Source organism: Acinonyx jubatus, chromosome D3 (genome assembly GCF_027475565.1).
Source record: "Acinonyx jubatus isolate Ajub_Pintada_27869175 chromosome D3, VMU_Ajub_asm_v1.0, whole genome shotgun sequence".
NCBI lineage: Eukaryota > Metazoa > Chordata > Mammalia > Carnivora > Felidae > Acinonyx > Acinonyx jubatus.
Window position 1 is genome coordinate 39,169,380 of NC_069392.1, and position 15,506 is coordinate 39,184,885.

The 15,506-nt window shown below is 42.9% G+C and overlaps 1 protein-coding gene across 18 annotated transcripts in view; it reads left to right on the top strand.

Moving 5' to 3' along the window:
• The window catches only part of DLGAP1 (DLG associated protein 1), an 885,205-nt gene that overhangs the window by 761,379 nt on the left and 108,320 nt on the right, over positions 1–15,506 (top strand). For 9 of the 18 annotated variants that reach the window (XM_027068585.2, XM_027068580.2, XM_053206117.1 and 6 more), the window contains one exon: positions 3,715–3,744. The exons of the other annotated variants lie outside the window; for them this stretch is intronic. In XM_027068585.2, the coding sequence (XP_026924386.1) occupies positions 3,715–3,744 (30 nt within the window). The remainder of the gene's footprint in view (positions 1–3,714; positions 3,745–15,506) is intronic. 18 annotated transcript variants of the gene reach the window in all.

Sequence of the window (15,506 nt, forward strand, 5' to 3'; positions counted from 1 at the left end):
AGAGAGTTACTGGAACAAGCGAGACAAAGCAGGTCCCTGCTCTCTCATTCTGTTTACATCTTTATGAGGAAGACAGATACAAACAAGGAACCGAGTGATGAATCAATGACATGATTCCAAGCAGTTACGGATTTATAACTACTATCTATGAATTTATAACTACTATAAAAATAAATAAATAGAAGAGAGAGATGGTCTACAGAGTTATTACTGGGTCTGCTCTAAATGCAGTAAGCAACGAAGGGCTGTCTGAGGAAGTGATGTGTGAAGTAATATCTGAGTGACTAGAAAGCACTGGGTGTAGGAAGATCTAGCAGGTGAGGGGCAAGCACTTGAACCAGAGGGAGCATTTGGAGCACTAGCAGGGGCAGAAAGGAATTAGCAGTGCAGGGCACAGGAAGAAGACAAACGTGGCTAAAGCATCTCAAATCAGGGAGAAAGTCAGGTGAGATTAAGTAGAAGAAGTAACAAAATAAGCAGGAATATATGACATAAGGCCTTGTCAGCTGGGGGTAAGAACTGTATTACTATTTCAACAACAATGAGATGTCACTGGAAGATTCTAGTGAGTCCTAGTCATTCATACTTGAGCATGGATTATCTTAACTTGACTCTCTTAAGAATTATTACAGATCGTCTGAAATTAATAATTTGGTGAGAGTGGTAGGGAAGAGGGTGGAATGGCTTTGGAGTTGGAGAATGGCGGCAGGAAACACACCCGGGTGGTGATTTGCCCTGACATGCAGGAAGGCCATAGACCAGGCCTGCACAAATCACCCACGAGATTAGGAATTTTGCAATACTAATGATATCGAGTGGAGGGAAGAACAGTTAGCTCTCTTTTCCTTTTTGTCTCTTTTTTTAAATTTTATTTTCAAACATTTCTGCAGATGATGCAACATTAAAGGGGAGGGGGGGTGGGGAGAAGTAAGATCCATTGTGTGTATATATGCATATATGTATGTGTTACGGCTTACCCTAAATTCCAGGCAATGTCAATGTCAGCCAATCACCAGATAATGTCTATCGTGTGTCCTGGGAGTCAACAGTGCTACATGTAGCTTCTCAGCATCAACATCAATCGTTTTTTAAATATTCAAAATGTTTTTAATATAGTAGTTTAAAATAAAATATAGTTTCCCTTTATCCTACAATTCTTGTATAGTATTAATATTAGCTGTCTAATTAGACTTAGCTAATTCTGTATTTTCACTGCAACATCGTTACTTTGCAACATCTTTACAAAGGCCTATCCTACTATAGAAAAAAGCCTGATTTGGAGGTTAAAAAAAAAAAACATAAGTGTATATGGAGTTGATGAATCACTAATGTTTTTATTAAAATAATGTTCATAATTAGAGCTTTAAAATCAGACTGTTATTAGTTTTTTAGCTTACCTTTTTCCCCTTATTCAATAAATGTACTACTGGGCTCTGGTCCAACAACAACCACAAATCCCGTAAGAATCTGTTTAGATTTTCTTGCTTTACCTGCGTAAAGCTGATCAGAGCACCCTGATTAGAGCACACCGTTATCTTTTTGTTTAAATGGTGGGTGCTGACACCATGGTTATACACAAAAATAAATATGGCTGAAAAACAATCAATATCATGACCTGGTTTCCTATATAAGAATTCGACGGTTTGAAAAAAGACAGGATCGTTGTTTAATAAGCCAGTGACTCATACCTCTTGGCATAAATGGCCTGGGCACGTCCATTTAGGTTATGTTCGTAGATGATTGTCAGCGACTGTTATTTCCAAGGTGATCTATGTATAGCACATTTTTACGTGTGACGGTTTTAAGAGGCTTTGAAGTTACTGGAAAAATAATAGCAAATGCTAAGCTTACTTACGTTTGTCTCATTCAGTTAAATTATAACCCCTTTTGTGAATAGCTCGGAAGGCATTCTGAAGATCAGGATTTTTCTTCTCCGGGCCTGAGTGGAAAGAAACATCAGTCATGACAACGTTATGCTAGACCTGATTCATACCAGCTTGCAGGAGCGAATTATTATAATTTGGGGCATGATGCGAGCCCATGATTAAGCACGGCTATTATTATAAATTAAGTGATATAAGCTTATAATTAAATAAATGATATTAAAAACAAAGGTAATAAATACTTAAAACTCTTACCTTCCTCATCATTTGACTATGGTCTACTATGCACACTATACAACTACAGCGCTCGCATGGTAAAAATACTACATAATAGTATTGCTACTTGCCCACCCCTTTTTACCTCCACGTTTGCTGACATCAGGCTTGTAGCTTGAAATAGGCCAGGGTGGAAGTAATTATGTGGTGTTGAAGTTGAAAGAGTTTTAATGAAAATAATGTCTATGAAGGTGTGAAAAATAGTTCAAGAGTAGACCACACAGGAGGTGTAATGATAATACATTTATTAGGGAAAGAGGGGGTTGGGATGACATTCAATGCATGATTGCAATTGCAATGATTTGCAACTGTGCAAATCACAGTTGACTTACTGGCTATGAATACAAGAGTTTGACCAAAATCAACAAAAGCATTCCGCGAAAATCAAGTGGCTATAAGGAATGTGCAGTAAAGAGCACCGTGGATTTTATTATTATTTGTAGGTTATGTATCACACATCATGTCTATCAGTAAAAACCATAATAAACATACATACATTTATATGCATACTTTTCGCCCTGGAGAGTCCCTCGTTAAACATTGACCAGACGCTACTGGTTCTGCAGGAAAGATGAAATTGGATAGGTAACTTAAAAGCAGCTTTTTCAGAAAGTTGTAATGGAGAGCAAGTTTGTCTCTTTGTTAACCTAATCTGTTAAAATCAGTGCATGTTCACACTCATCCCGATTTGGCTTACCGACTTTGAAAGGGTTTTGTTTCCATTTTTAATTTGAAACTCCTCTGGTTGGAAAGAGAACCAGAATGCCAACCACATGAAACTGTAAACAGACATTTTTGCTCAGCCTCAAGTATCATGGCCATCACATAGGGTTTGGGGAATATTATTTATTTTTTACTATAACCCACCAAAAAACAACGATCGTTTGATCAAATCATTGCACCCAGTCTAGTTGATCTCAGTTGAGTATTTTCATCCTTAAACGCATCAAAAAGGCACATGAGTGTCCAGTCAGGAGTAAGGTCTCCTTGGTTCATGAGCAATCTGACACACTCAGAGGGCCGGTTCACTGACCTGCAGGGAGCTGGAACACTGACCACATCTGAACAGTAAATGGCCTTTGGCCCAACCACCTCAGAGAAGGAAGTTGCCAGATCACACCATGGCTTTTAATCACCTTCTGTATATCTCAACAGATACCCTGTCCCAACATGTATCAAATGATCTCTATACATAGCACTAAATAGAAAGTACTAGACACCGGTGTCCTGCTGGGTCAAGTTTTATCGATTCATTATCCAGCATGACTTCCATACAGAAATAGTCATTCACACAGACTTGGCCTTTGTTTTGGCCAAAAACACGTCAGATCCCTTCTTTAGTGAAAAACTCCCCCAAACGGTTTTAGCGGAGGAAGTGAAGACACCATCAGGTCTAATCGAGGACTGAAAACGACCTTGTTTTCCAAGTTGTTACTTGTTCAGTTAAACTCTCAACATGCCGGCAAAAACTCTAGGTCTGAAGCATGTGTGTGTGTTGAGAAGACTAGGAGATTTGGGTCCATTATATAACTGCCACTTTTTGTTTTTATTCAAGGTGTCATAAAACTGAGTTCTGCAGTTGAAGGTACGTTTTTACAACCACAAAATCGATACTGTTTTGCTTCAAGGTTGCCTAGCGTGGCTTTGTAGCTAGAAAGCGTCTGTGGCAGTGGTGTTTGGTGCCATGTTCTAATTGCCAGCTATCACCATTCCGTCTGTGTTCTCCTCGTTCTGGTCATTTGATGCCATGAGTCTCTCAGGCCTCCACAAGGGGCATTAACTCTGGCCCCGGAGGGCGGTCTTCTGGAGATCGAACATGTCTGCTTCTACTTCTGATGTGATTGCCTCCGATCCAGGGCTCCCTACAGATCCCCTTGCCCTCCAGCAGCCTTAGTTGAGGCTGAACGTGGAGACTTGCCAGGAAGCTTGCCCTCCGTTCTCTCCACAGGGCCTTCTCTAGAGTGTTTTGGTCCTTTATCCACGTTTACCATGGTCCCAGCATGTTTGCCCAAGAAGGATGGGGGCATGGAGTCGTTAAAGCTCCCTGACGAGAACACTATGTGGTTAAGGCATTTACTGGTCTCAGACGCAGGGTCCTCCTGGGCAGTGTGATCCACCAGCCCGGAAGCACTGCCAGGACCCACTTCCTTCGGTGTCATTCGTGCCATCCATATCCGGCGAGTGGCAGTCCCCTTCACACGTGCATCTAGGAAGCTAAGAAGAAAAGGAGAAGGGATTTGAGGAAAGACACGGATTGGTGTGGGAGAGGACAGCAGTGTTTTGCTAACCTCCAAGAATGCTAAAAATACCCCATCTGCTGAAATGATTAGTTATTTCTATAAAATTGATCTCCTTACCCTCATAGAAGCGTGCTGTCCGAAAGTGGCGAATGTGTAATTTGCTCTTCTTGTGAGTTTCTGTGTTTGTTTTGGGTGTGTGTGTGTGTGTGTGTGTGTGTGTGTTCTCATTTATCGGGAGTCTGTCAGCCATGCTTCGAAAGCTCCTTCATCCCCACTTAATCAGGGGAGGCTTCTCGGAAGAGGTGGTGGGCTTTCAGGTGAGTCTTCACATTTAAAGGGAAATGTGGCTTGCTGATGATCGGGCAATGCATGGAGGTGGGAAGTGGAAGAATGCAAGGGGGAAGGATCGGTGAGACCATCAGCGTGATTCCAGCAAAGGGATTAGATGGGTTGGAGTTTGAAGACTGGGAGATGAGGGAGGGGCTCCAGAATGAACCCACAGGACTGGCAAACCCAAAGTGGGGAACTCTGTGCCTCATGAAGATGCAGTACCATCACATTTTACAGCACAGAGTTGAAAAGGCAATATTTCTAATATTCATGGTGGAAAGCAGGCCACCGCTCTTCCAAAGCGAACCAAGGCTCAGGGGGAAGCAGTCACTGGTGCTTCCAGGTGGAGAAGGAGGAGCAAGACGATGTCACCTTCAGGGCCAGGGAGGGCACAGTTCACATTTCCGGCCTCTACGAGGCCAAGCAGGAGTCAAGTTTCTTCAGTGCGCTAACACGGAGTTTTATTGAGAGACGGTCCAGCCCTCTCCCTGCCTAACAAAACACAGGAGACGCGGCAACAAAATCAAGCAGGACCCTGGGAACGGCCTTGCCGCGGAAACTCTCTGCGGCTAGTGAGCACCGAGTTTCAGTGAATTATCTGTAGAATTCCAGATAACAGCTGGCCCACCCTGGGCCGTTTTGATGTTTTATCAAGGAATGGCTTTGAAGTCAGAGCTTTGTGTGGCCTGCTTGACTTCAGCACAGTGGGCCACCTGCAACAAAAGGATGGAAAAACAAAATAAATGCTTTAAGAAGCGAGGAAATGACAAGAACATGAGATAACTTAAAACCTCTTGTTCTGCCGGAACTGTTGTTGTGTTCATCATTTTGTTAGTAACTATTGTCACTACTGGGTAGCATGGCCACTCTGAATACCCCAAACAGGTTCACGGTCTCCAGGGCATGACGAGAGAGAGGAAAACTAAGGGCGAGAAGCAGCATGACTGCTTGGGACTTTTTCAGCATCCTTAACCAGCCTCCTCTGAGCCCCTGGGGCTCCCGGGAAGTACGCTGGGGCAGCTGTGGGTATCAGAGGTCAAGCCCACCGTGACCCGCTGCTTGAGCAACTATCTCTGGGGCAGCTTCTTGGCTGAGGGCTGTGGAAGCTTGAAGGCTTGGGAGCATGCTCTGTTGTAACCGTGTTAGAACATGTGTGCACAGGGGGCTGTCTGGAGGCCAGTGTGTGTGTGTGTGTGTGTGTGTGTGTGCGTGTGTGTGCGTGTGCGTGCGCTCAATGCATGCATTCTTGCTGCATCTGGAATGTGAGATTTTTGACCAGCATGCTCAGTGGAATGTGTGTGAGACACTCTCTCCGGATTCGAAATCAAACCTCAGATGGTAGTCCTTACGAATGCTTAGCTGATTACTGTACTCGCTCTTTTCCATCTGTGGTATGAACTCAAGGTCGCTTCATATAGTGAATCATGTCAAGGAATATGTAAATCAGCGGAGGGGATCCGCTGCCAGAAATGAAACCTACCTTTTCTTTCAAAATGACTCTGCTTTGGATTATCGTAGAACTCTAACAATAGCATTAATATTTTAGGTAGGTTGTCTTTTCTTTTCTCTTCTTTTCAAGGAAAAACAATTCTCAAAGTGGTCAGAGAAAATCGACAAAGATTCCCCGTGCTACTTCCCACCACGTATTTTTGTCACGCAGTTTTCTTCTTTCCCTTTCTCTGGAACAGAGGTGCCCCCTTCAGCATTTTGCAGCCTCACCTATTTGAACAGGAAAAAACTTTGAAATAGTTGCAAAGTTTTATCGATAACACTGATGAACTCCAGACTCTCATTTTAGACTGATAATCCCAAACTGGGAGAAAATCCGGGTAAGAGAGAAACATCCAGAAGCAAAGTGGGAGAAAGGGGAGATGGGCGGTGGTTGGGTGCCTGGTAAAGGGGGAAAAACTCTTTTGTCCCATGGGAGCAAAACCGTTCTTACCAAGAATTCCATGATAGAATCTTCTAAATATTCCTCCTAAAAGGGATGCTCCCTCTGCAAATTGAGGCAGGGCAAAGGGAGGGAGCAGGGCACATGTTTCCATAAGTGGGGCCAGCACACCAGTCTCATCAAGGAGAAAGGAGAACGCGGGTCACAAAGAGCTGAGTCATGCCTGAGTTAGACCTGCCCTGACTTCTACAAGCAGCAATTTCTTGCAGGGAGGAGGGGTCCAGCCCCAGCCTGAAGCTCCTCATCCAACAGGGGCGGTGTGTTCAGACACGTGGGGAGCATTCAGGCGGGAGGCATCCAGCCTGGAGGGACTGGATGAGACTGCAGAGGCTGATGACAGGCCTTTGTGACTGATAACCAGGCTGTGTTGCGTGATGAGAACTTGCCTCAAAAGCGATTTGTTTATACCGTATAGGTAGGTGAGAATCCAAAATACCAAAACGCCACCAACTGCTTTTGAAAGCCCATACGAGGGAATGAAGTTTGGCTCTTTTGGAAAATTCCCATGTCTTTAAAAATGGGACCAGATGAGCCTCTGTGCAAAAATCTACCAGACGAGATGATTATCGAGGCCCTCACCCGCAGTCGCGTCCTGTGTGGGCATGCTGTGGGGCCTCAGTTAGCTTTAGAGGTGAAACTTGTGTTCACAGTAAAACCTCACAGTCTCCACGAACAGCTTCCATTTCATAAACAAAAGTCCCCCTGGGCATGCGGAGCTTTTGTTTTCCTTTTTTCCTCTTGTCACTTCATTTTATTTAGATATGTTTTAAGGATCTTACTTCTCCATGGTAATGGCCCATGAGCCACAATCCCCTTCAGAGCAGGGGCTTAGGACTTTTGTCATGTTCAAGGTGGTGCTCTCGATGGCCTCGTAGCCTCTGACCCAGAAAATGGTATGACTCCTCAGGCATAGGGAAAAAAATAAGCAAAAGCTTTATTCAATCTTTGTTCCCAGTTTTCACATTCATAATACCTGCAGCTTAATGTCTATATCATAAATCTATAAAAAAATGAGTTGTTCTTCTGATACGAAGCTATGATCCGACTTTACTTACATAAAGTCCTGAAATACTCGATTACTGTGCTTAAGAAAGACTATTTTCCATAATCTGATATGCAGTGTGTCTGTCGTAGTCTGTTGGGCTGCTGCAACCAATTATGGTAGATTGGGGGGCTTACATAACAGGGATCTGTTCCTCACCATCGAGGAGGCTGCAAGTCCAAGATCAAGTCACCAGCAGTTTCAGTGTGGGGCACAGCCCCTCTGGATTGCGGACTGCTGGCTTCTCACTGTGTCTTCACAAGGTAGAGGGTGCAAGGGAGCTCTACCCGACTCATGAAGCTTCTGCCTTCATGTCTCATTCACTTCCCCAAAGCCCCACCTCCTTTTTTTTCCTTAAAAAAATTTTTTTTTAATGTTTTGAGAGAGAGAGCAAGCCAGTGCATGAGCGGGGCCGGGGTTGGGGGTGGACAGAGAGAGGGGAGACACAGAAAATCGAAACAGGCTCCAAGCTGCCAGCACAGAGCCCAACGCCGGGCCCAAACCCACAGATGGCGAGATCATGACCTGAGCCGAAGTCGAACACTTAACCGACCTGAGCCACCCAGGTGCCCCCCAAAAGCCCCACCTCCTAATACCATTACCTTGGGGGTTAAGATTTCAGCATGTGAATGGGGGTAGGGGGAGACATAAATATTCACTCCATAGCAACCCCAAGTGAATTTAACACTTAAAGAAATATTGCAGTGACTCAGTTGGTTAAGTGTCTGACTTCAGCTCAGGTCATGATCTTACAGTTCTTCATGAGTCGGAGCCCAGCATCCTCTGTCCCCCTCTCTCTCTTCACCTCCCTCTCAAAGTAAATTTTTTAAAAATTAAAGAAAAAAAGAGAGAGAGTTATTTCTGCAAAGAAACCCAGTCCTCCCTCTTACAAGGATAACCTGGAAACTGGATCACCCTACTGAGCAAATAAATGTTCTCTTCTCAAATGTATTGTGCAGAGACTTACCAAACTTTGGGCAAATTTTTACTATTCCGTAGCAATGTCTCCGGGTGGGATGAGCAATAAGTTGAGAATTTACCAAATAGCCTCCAAAAACTAGGCTCCTCCTGAAATGGCAGAGCTGACCCAGTGTGACCCAGAAACTGGAAGATGAGTCAAGGTGTGCCTAATTTCCAGTCCTCCTCGGAGTTACCCTTACTTCAGGTAGAGTTAACGTCGAATAACCACTGGCAGAGTTTCAGAGCTCTCTCACATTTATCTTTTTTTTTTTTTAAGTGTTTCTTTTTCCTCTTCTTCCCTTCCCCCTCCTTCCTCCTCTACTCCAGCTGCATTTCTATTTCTGCTCTGTAATAGAAAGTGAATGGGGGACAGGAGAGCCTTCAGGCAATAGAAAGCTAACCACTCACTGGACGGGTTTGCCTGTTGTCCCATAAAATGGAGATCTCTATTTCTCAGGGCAAGGATAAAGACTAAACAATATGATATATGTAAAGGACTTAACACCACGTATGGAATACAGTAGGTACTCAATAAGCTTTTGTTCTCTTCCTTACTCTTCCTCTTTCTCTACAGCCTTCCTCAGGCTTCCTGCAGTGCCCATCCCCCCGCCCCTCCCCTTCTTCCCAGTGTCGCTAGCAAACAAGTAATTACTTCCACTAGGATTATACTGTAACACGCTGTTGAAAGTTTGATTTGGGGCAAAGCCATAGACAGACAATCAGCATAAACCCTTGCTTTCCCTGAGAGAACTCACAGAGAAGCTCCTCACATAGGAATAGGGTTCCCGGATGACCTCACCAGCAGCTGTGACATCTCTGTGGAGGCGGGAGCAGATGCCTGAGTGAACAGTGCCAGGAGCCAATCCCAATTGGGGATGTTCGGGTCAGATGGAACTATCCCCTTACCAGTTCTTCTAGTCTTGGGGACTGGGAAGACAGGGAAGGTTTTCAGGCTGGTTCGACAAAGTGTTAAAGACTGAGTTCGTCAATATTAATAATATTTTCTTACGAAGTAGTTTATAAATTCACAGTGTTCCCGAGTGTACTGTTCGTCAACACTGATCAAGAACATAGTTTTCAAATAAGGAGACCTAAAGGGATTACAGCCACAGCTATCCAGAGAGCAACCTTCTATAAATCTTTGACTTTCTGTAGCCAAAAACTAATAAAGTCTCTGCTGAACAAGCAGCCTTGAAAACCTACAACAAATTAACATCACCCAGAAGACGGCTTGTATCCAAAGCACCATGCCCTACCCTTCACCACCCTCCCCAGGGTAGGAAACAGAAATTTATCCAATCAAAGACAAGCTGTAAAGGAAAATCTACCGATTTTAGACACCGATTTCCTCTCTTTCTCTTTTTTTTGTTTTTGAAGAGTATAAGTTTCAAGGTCTATGTGTTTGTTTTTATTCTTTTTAGCAATCTACTGAAAGTTTTCAGTGTAAAGAAAGCGCCTCCTTTAAAAGAATAACTAACCCTATTAAGCTTTGTAAGAAGGCAGCTTTTAAGGATGGTGGTCTAATTAGCAGTCTTTAAAGCCAATTCAGTAGTGAACTCAGAGCCAAGTCTACTAGTTCAATCCCAAATTTAGAAAACAGCTTTTGCATTTGAAACCTGAAATTGCAGTATGAACTTACTGTTAATTTGGGAACATACCATAATTTAGACAACTGCTAAAATCAGTTGATGCTTTGGATTAGAGCTTGACCTCAGAAATCACACCCTCTTGATTTATCCACCACACCCATTAAAATTAACTGTAAACTCAACTTGATGTTGATCCCATGTACATTTGGTATTTATCTAAGATGTTTACATATCTTAAACGCAGCCACAGCTGCATATACAACAGTTCCGTTGAAGTCACAAAGGCTTTAAGTTGAAAGAACATATATATGACTTTTGTTTGGTTTCACTGACAAAAAAAGCCAAAGCCTTTTTACAATAATATGTCAACGAAATGCAAAAGCAAGTGCCAGTCCCAACACTTTAGAGATCTGAAATGTTCTGGAGAGATGTACGGTTATTCAGGTATTTCCCAGTTTTGTTTTGTTCTTAGAAATTCAAATTCTTGGGGCACATGAGTGGCTCAGTTGGTTAAGCTTCTGCCTTCCGCTCAGGTCATGATCTCACAGTTCATGAGTTTGAGCCCTGCCCTGGGCTCTGTGCTGGCATCTCAGAGCCTGGAGCCTGCTTCGGATTCTGTGTCTCCCTCTCTCTCTGTCCCTCCCTCAGTTCTGTTCTCTCTCTCTCTCTCTCTCTCTCAAAAATAAACATTAAAAAAAAAGATTCAAATTCTTTTCGAGTTTATTTATTAATTTTGACAGAGACAGAAAGCATGAGCAGGGAAGGGGTAGAGAGAGAAGAGAGAGAGGCAGAGGGAGGGAGGGAGGGAGAGAGAGAGCCAAGCAGTCTCCATGCTGTCAGCACAGAGCCCGACGCGGGGCGTGATGCAGGGCTTGACTCACGGCTTGATCTCAGGAACCATGAGATCCTGACCTGAGCCGAAATCCAGAGTCAGATGCTTAACTGCCTGAGCCGCCCAGGCACCCCAGGTATTTCCTAGTTTTAAGGAACATGTATGCATAGATGAAAACAGAAAGCTACTGGATACAGCTCGGTGGAGCATAGTGTTTGATGAATATATGCCTGTCAGGAAATAGTTTTAATTTTCTTTCAAGCCTCTGTATCCCGTTGTTGATTTTATAGATCGCCTCCTCAAATATAAACTCCTAACAATGAGTTTGGAACATGCTCTGTTGGAAGAAAGTACAGAATAGTAACAAAGACATTCCTAGTTGCAAACTCGGCAGCCGTGACTTGTTGGCTGTGTTGTAATCAGAAGCAGGTCACTGTCTCTGAACCACACTTGGCCTCATCTGTAAAATGGGGTGAAAGCTACTTGGCGCTCCAGATGATTAGAGGCTTAAATAAAATGAGATAATGGTGAGTGTTTGGCCTATAGGCACTCAATATATTTTAGGTGTTTATTTATGATGTTTTGTTGTTCTTACTTTTATTACATTGGCTCAAAGCTCCTAGAAGCTGAGGGGCCCCTGGCTGGGTGCGTCCGTGGAGCACCATGCAAGTCTCCATCTCCGGGCTGTGAGTTGGGTATAAAGATAACTTGAAAATAAAAAAATCTTTCAGGGCGCCTGAGTGGCTCAATCCATCAGGCATCGGTCTCTTGACTTCAGCTCAGGTCATGATCTTGTGGTTCGTGGGACTGAGCCCCACGTCAGGCTCTGCACTGACAACACAGAGCCTGCTTGGGGTTCTCTCCCTCCCCCTCTCTCCCTCTCTCTCTCTCTGCCCCTCCCCCACTCACACTCTCACTCTCTCTAAACTTACAAAAGAAAAGGGAAAAAATCTTTAAAATTAAGAAAATGAACTAACTTCTAGAAGCTGAATTGCCAGGTCAAAGAGCAAAATGCATATGTATTTGTGCTAGATATTGCCATAGGCCCCTCCACGGGGACAGTGCCTTCTCCACTTGACCAGCAATATATAAAAATATATAAAATGCCTATCTCCTGGGTGTGCTTTTTACATCCTGGACAAATAACTTGACTATTGATAAGACAGGAAGGCAAGTCGTAATACAAAGAGCTAACATTTGTTGAGCACTTTATAATCTGTTCATAATCCTAGCAAGCAAAGAGAACACATACATGACCTCATTAAAACTTCACAGTAGGGGCGCCTGGGTGGCTCAGTCGGTTGAGCGACCTACTTCAGCTCAGGTCATGATCTCACAGTTTGTGAGTTCAAGCCCCACGTCGGACTCTGTGCTGACAGTTCAGAGCCTGGAGCCTGCTTCAGATTCTGTGTCTCCCTCTCTCTCTGCCCCTCCCCCACTCATGCTCTGTCTCTCTGTCTCAGAAATAAACATTAAAAATTAAAAAAAATAATAAAAATAAATAAATAAAACTTCACAGTAACTCAGTAGCTCCTTTTATGATCATCTGGGGGTTTTTTTCCAAAAAAATTTTTTAATGTTTTTTTATTTTTGGGAGAGAGAGAGAGAGAGACAGAGTGCAAGCAGGGGAGGGGCGGAAAGAAAGGGAGACCCAGAATCAGGAGCAGACTCCAGGCTCTGAGCTGTCAGCACAGAACCCAGTGCCAGGCTTGAACCCATGAACAGCGAGATCATGACCTGAATGAAATCAGACGCTTAACCAACTGAACCGCCCAGGCACCTCTCGTCTGGTTTTATAAAAGAAGAAACCGAGGCATGGAGAAATTACTAACTCAAAGTCATAGAATTTCAAACCCAGGACTGAGAAATAATCGAACCCTTGAAGTCGTCTGCCACATCACCCTCCTTTTCTGTATGTCTGCATCTCCAGATAGGCTAACAGTGGTTTTATTTCAGTTTGTTATAAACTGTGCAAGGGATATGGCACACAGTGAAATCTCCTGCTTCCAGGCACAATCTCACCAGATTCAATGAGGGAGCAGCCGGTGACTTTTTGTAAAGAATTACAGTGGAGCACAAATAAGTGAACATAACCCGGAGTGTGTGTCTACCAGTGACAGGCACTGGTTTGGTTGGTCCTGTTTAAGAAGGGGATCTAGGGGCGCCTGGGTGGCACAGTCGGTTAAGCGTCCGACTTCAGCCAGGTCACGATCTCGCGGTCCGTGAGTTCGAGCCCCGCGTCAGGCTCTGGGCTGACGGCTCAGAGCCTGGAGCCTGTTTCCGATTCTGTGTCTCCCTCTCTCTCTGCCCCTCCCCCGTTCATGCTCTGTCTCTCTCTGTCCCAAAAAAAAAAAAAAAAAAAAAAAAAAGTTGAAAAAAAAAATTAAAAAAAAAAAATAAGAAGGGGATCTAGATGTTCATGGAGACTGTCCCCTGAAGACACTGAACAGAAGGAGCACCATGCCCTGAAGGCGAGGTTTTGAGTTTCATCTCTGTACTTACCCTCTTGCCTTAGGAGGCAAATCACTTCCTTTGTGCTCAGGTGTCCTCATCCTGCACCCATAATCAGGCAATTTAGAAACTTCACAGGCCCAGGGTTCAGCCACCTTGTATATTTCAAACATCTTACAATGATCCTCATTCCCATTAATGAGTTTGCTGTAAACATTTTGAAAGAATTTTTATCTGTAATTAAAATTACAGGGCCCCTGAGTGGCTCAGTTGGTTAAGCATCAGACTCTTGATTTCAGGTCATGATCTCACGGTTCATGAGTTCGAGCCCCATGTCGGGCTCTGCGTTGACAGCATGGAGCCTGCTTTGGCTTCTGTCTCCCTCTCTCTCTGCCACTCACCTTCTCGTGCTCTCTCTCTCAAAAATAAACATTAAAGAAATTTTTTAGATAAATAAAATAAAATAAAATTACATATGTAAAACTCATTTCATTTATGATTAGCTATGATTCCTTGGTAATCATACATACTTTGGAATTCCTCACAAAATGAAAAATACCCAATCTACAAAGTGTTTTCAAATGTAATGGAATTTTGTTAACAGTATGTTGAACAATTAGTGATGTTAACATAATGGTAGTTTAGAACGGCGTTTCATTAATTTTTTGTTAATTTTGATTTTGCGGTTTTTATTCATGGTTTAGTGCCAGTAACTCTTTTTCCAAGACTCAAATATTTTCTATCCTCTTGATGAAAGTCTCGTAAACCAAGGCCTGGCACCCGTGGTGCATAGCACACAATAATAATACCTATTCTATGTCCTTATGGGATTGCTATGGGGTTAAGTGCTATAAGGGGCTGAAAGCACTTCTCATCTCTAGAGTGAAGTGTAAATATTTGCTATCATGAATTTGTTGCTATGTGTAGAAAAGCCAACTTACTATTGATATTGTAGAGGACGAGTATATAAAGTATACCCTTGAACAATGTGGGGTTTGGGGGCACCAACCTCCCACAGAGTCAAAAAGCTGCATATAACTTTTGACTCCCGCCAAACTTAACTATTCATAGCTACTGTTGCCTGGAAGTGTTACCAATAACATAAGCAGATAATTAACACAAATTTTGTATGTTATATATATTACATACTATATTCTTACAAGAAAGTAAGCGAGAGAAAAGAAAATGTTATTTAAAAAATCATAAAGAAGAGAAAATACATTTCCAGTACTGTACTGTATTTATCCAAAATAAATCCACATGTATGTGGGCCTGCACACAGGCCCTTGTCGTTCAAGGGTCACCTGTATATAATATACCGGGGTGTGTGTGTGTGTGTGTGTGTGTGTGTATATATATATATATATATATATATATATATATATATATATATATCCCGGTGTGTGTGTATGTACATGTACATGTGTGTGTGTGTATATATACACACACACACACACACACACATACATACATATACATAGAGAGAGAGAGAGAGAGAGAAAGAGAGAGAGAGAGTATACCGGTGTGTGTGTATGTATATATGTGTGTATATACACACACAATATACTGGTGTGTGTATGTACATGTGTGTATATATATATATATCATATATATATACTGTACATTATCTTATTTTTGTAAAACAACTGCCCTTAGAATCTTTAGTAATATGCATTAATAACTATTTACTAATATATGATATATAATATCTCATTTATAATTAATATCTATGTATAATAATATCTATATATATATGTGCACAGAGTAGTATTTTATTTGAGAGCGAGAGAGAGAAAGAGCTCGTGCAGGTTGGGGAGGGGCAGAGAGAGAGAATCCCAAGCAGTTTCTGCACCATCAGCGCAGAGCCAGGTGCGGGGTTGGAATCCATGAATCATGAGATCATGACCTGACCTGGACGCTTAACCGACTGAGCCACCCAGGTGCCCCTGCAT